This window comes from Pezoporus occidentalis, unplaced genomic scaffold (genome assembly GCF_034315485.1).
Source record: "Pezoporus occidentalis ecotype Australia unplaced genomic scaffold, CSIRO_AGI_Poc_V1 ctg79, whole genome shotgun sequence".
Classification (NCBI taxonomy): domain Eukaryota; kingdom Metazoa; phylum Chordata; class Aves; order Psittaciformes; family Psittacidae; genus Pezoporus; species Pezoporus occidentalis.
Genome location: NW_026916147.1, coordinates 674414 through 677971, shown reverse-complemented (window position 1 = coordinate 677971; position 3558 = coordinate 674414). Strand labels below are relative to the sequence as shown.

The 3558-nt window shown below is 62.6% G+C and overlaps 1 protein-coding gene across 1 annotated transcript; it reads left to right on the top strand.

The window, feature by feature from the left end:
• NKX6-1 (NK6 homeobox 1) lies at positions 1-3026 on the top strand. Its single transcript, XM_062602864.1, has 3 exons — positions 1-614; positions 1265-1437; positions 2409-3026. Exons 1-3 carry the CDS (start codon positions 8-10, stop codon positions 2658-2660), a joined length of 1032 nt encoding a protein of 343 aa, XP_062458848.1. The 5' UTR covers positions 1-7; the 3' UTR covers positions 2661-3026.
• The last annotated feature ends 532 nt before the right edge of the window (positions 3027-3558 follow it).

The window sequence follows — 3558 nt, the reverse complement described above, 5'->3', positions numbered from 1 at the left end:
CGCGGGGATGCTGGCGCTGGGGCAGATGGACGGCGCGCCCCGGCAGGGCGCCTTCCTGCTAGGCAGCCCGCCGCTGGCCGCCCTGCATAGCATGGCCGAGATGAAGGCGCCGCTGTACCCCGCGTACCCCCTGCCCGCCGGGCCCGCCTCCTCCTCCTCTGCCTCCGCCTCGCCCGCCTCTGCCTCGCCCTCGCCGCCGCTCGGCTCCCCCGGCCTCAAGGCGCCGGCCGCCTCCGCCGCCGCGGGCGGACTCTCGGCGCTGGGCTCGGCCCCGCCGCAGCTCTCGGCCGCCACTCCGCACGGCATCAACGACATCCTCAGCAGGCCCTCCATGCCCCTGCCGGCTTCCGCGCTCGCCTCCGCCTCACCCTCCGCCTCCTCGGCGGCGCCCGCCGGGCTTCTGGCCGGGCTGCCCCGCTTCGGCAGCCTCAGTCCCCCGCCGCCTCCGCCGCCCGCACTCTACTTTAGCCCCGGGGCCGCTGCCGCAGCCGCCGCCGTGGCCGCCGGGCGCTACCCCAAACCGCTGGCCGAGCTGCCCGGCCGGACGCCCATCTTCTGGCCGGGGGTGATGCAGAGCCCGCCCTGGAGGGACGCCCGCCTCGCCTGCGCTCCCCGTGAGTACCCAGCGCCGCGGGGTAGTGAGGGGAGCGGCCACGGGTAGTACCGCCGGGAGTTCACTGCCGGTACTGGGGAGCCCGGACGCTCCTGCATCACGGCTAGACCATCCCTTGTCCCACATCCCCGGGCCCGGCCGTGTCTGGAGAGGCTGGCTTTGCCTCACTCTTTTGCTTTTGTTTCTGAAGTTTGCTTTCCTTTCTCCCTCCCTCTCGGTCAGCACGAAGCCCCGTAAAACGTCTGTTATCGCGGCCAACAGAGAAGCCCTCTTCAGGGGAGGGCGGCCGCTCTGCCGCCGCTTTCACCTTTCCCGCCGGGGACTCGTGGGGATCCGGGGGCTGATTTCAGGGGCACGCACAAACTTTCCCAAGCAGGACTTCCCGTTACAGCCGGTTTGCACTGGCTGCAGCTTTCCTAGAAAACAATATCGTTTGTCCGCTCAGAGTTTCGATCCTTGAAGGAAAAATAGGGGGAGCAGGGAAACCGGAGCTTTGTCACCGTCGTCGTCCCCCCCACCCCACCCCCACCCCCCCCCCCCCCGGGGAGAGGAACCCCTGTCCCCCGGGGCCGCTCGATAACGAAACGCATTCCCAAACCCGCAGATTAATGTGTCTGTCCGTGCCTTCCCTTTCTCTCCCCCCACCGCCAGATCAAGGCTCAATTTTGCTGGATAAGGACGGGAAGAGAAAACATACCAGACCCACTTTTTCTGGCCAGCAGATTTTCGCCCTGGAAAAGACTTTTGAGCAGACGAAATACCTGGCGGGCCCGGAGCGAGCCCGGTTGGCCTATTCACTGGGGATGACGGAGAGTCAAGTCAAGGTGAGGGCTCGCAGCGGAGCAGGGCTGGGGGCGCGGTAACCAGGGGAACAGACAGGCCCGACCGCGGAACAGGGTCTCCCCGGGCGGCAGGAGCTGCTGCAGGCTGAAGGGCTTCGTTACCTTACTGGCGGGACTGAGAAGGGTATTTTAAAGCGTATCTTATCTAGAAAAAGAACAAACCCCAAGCAAGACTGGTGCGTTCAGCCTGAACGCCATGGGGCTGGCCGCCCTGCTGGGAATGCGCGAGTTGGGGTTGGGATGTAAGGGAGCAGGAGTTCTGGCCCATATCCCACACAAAACCGCCTGGGCCCCTCACAGCTGCCCCGGCTGTCGGACAGGGACTTCTCACCCCGCTCGCACTGTCCCGCCCAAAACTCTCCGGTTTAGTGAAAACCGAAGTTGTGGCAAAGTGGAGGTGCCATGAGTTGTGGGACTGCACTGAGCCCTCCGAGGGACACGAGGCGGGCTCCGACGGAGACGGCCTCTCGGCGGTGCTCACGCTTTCAGACTGATGTAGAGACCCTCCTTTGTCACTGCAAATACGTCCCGATGGCTGCGAATAAATTACTGCAGCCTCTACAGTGAAAAGATCTCCTCCGCTGGAAGCGCCCTGACGGAGGATAAATACATCTGGAGGAGCAGGGGCGGCTGGAGAAGGATTCAGCCCGAAATGTGTCTTACTACATGTTACTACAATACCCCTGCCCTCGGGGCAGGAGGGCAGTGAGGGCCCCAAGCCTGCCGCAAACTAGGGGGGTTCTGGGGGCTGCGATTCGTCCGCCCTGGGAGGGACACGGACCGGGTGTCCCCGGCTGCGGGAAGCGCTGTGCGACGGGACTGCTTTTCGTTGAGGGGGAAATGGTGCGATCGCTGGCGAAGCGGGAGTCACAACAGCAGGCTGGGGCCGGGAAAGCGCGGGTCGGAGGGGTCGGTGATGCAGCCGCTGATGGTGATGGTGGCGGCTGGGTCAGGTCTGGTTCCAGAACCGGCGGACCAAGTGGCGGAAGAAGCACGCGGCGGAGATGGCGACAGCGAAGAAGAAGCAGGACTCGGAGACGGAGAGGCTGAAAGGAGCCTCGGAGAACGAGGAGGAGGACGACGACTACAACAAGCCCCTGGACCCCAACTCGGACGACGAGAAGATCACGCAGCTGCTGAAGAAACACAAGCCGGGGGGCGGCGGGCTGCTGCTGCACCCCCCCGAAGGGGAGGCCTCCGCCTAGCCCGCTCCTCCCGCCGCCGCTTTCGGAAATGTACAGATCTATTTTTATAGACTCAACGCGCCCGGGAGGAGGAGGAGGAGGAAGAGAAGCCGGAGGGGCAGCAGAGAGGACTGCGGCGGAGCAGGACCCCGGCACCGCGTGTTGTAGGGTCTCGGGGAGCTGCGGGGTTGCCCCGCTCCCAGTCCCACTCCCGCTCCCGGTGATGGCAGTGCGGCGGCCGCCTGTTGCGGCTCTTTGTAAATAAACTGTGAGTCCCCGCGACCATAGGCGTTCCTTACTGTGAATATTTAAAATGTAAAATACCTTCTTTTTTTTTGTACAGCGGAGGCCCGGGGCGCCTCCTCTCCTCCCTTCCCCCCCGTCCCCCCCGTCCCCCCCAGCATTGCCCGTCCTGCGCTCCCCGCCGCCGGGCGGCACAGGGGGCAACCCCCGGAGCCCCGATAAGGGCGGCAGTGGGGCCGCCGAGCAAAACCGCGCTGTGGCTGCAGCGGGCCCCTCCTTCGAGCCGGAACTGCAGCGGCCCTGAGCGCTATTTATTAGTATTTTTTAAACACTTTCTGTTGCGGTCGTCGTGCAGGGGCGGGGGGTGAGGGCGGGGAGAGGGCGAGGGGACAGTTTGCTTTCACTTGCAGAAAGTAAGTGACAGGAGGGGACAGAGTTTTGCTTTCACCGTTTCCAATCAACCGCGTGTTGAAAAAGTAGCTGGTGGGAATTATCACAACCACTTTCAGTCAAAATATAAAATTCGTTTAGTTGCTGTAATTGAATTTAAAGTGTGTTTTCTTTTGTATCATACTGAATACTATAGAATGTAAATTGGTTTCTCCCCCCCCTTTTTAAGCTAATAACGATGGTATATCGTGATATAGCATCTTAACATTTATTAATTTATATTAAA

Bases quoted from the DNA above. Each gene is read 5' to 3' on its own strand.
- NKX6-1 (XM_062602864.1), top strand. From the start codon at position 8: ATGCTGGCGCTGGGGCAGATGGACGGCGCGCCCCGGCAGGGCGCCTTC. The intron at 615-1,264 runs GTGAGTACCCAG...CCCCACCGCCAG, and splicing joins CCGCCTCGCCTGCGCTCCCC to ATCAAGGCTCAATTTTGCTG. The intron at 1,438-2,408 runs GTGAGGGCTCGC...CGGCTGGGTCAG, and splicing joins TGACGGAGAGTCAAGTCAAG to GTCTGGTTCCAGAACCGGCG.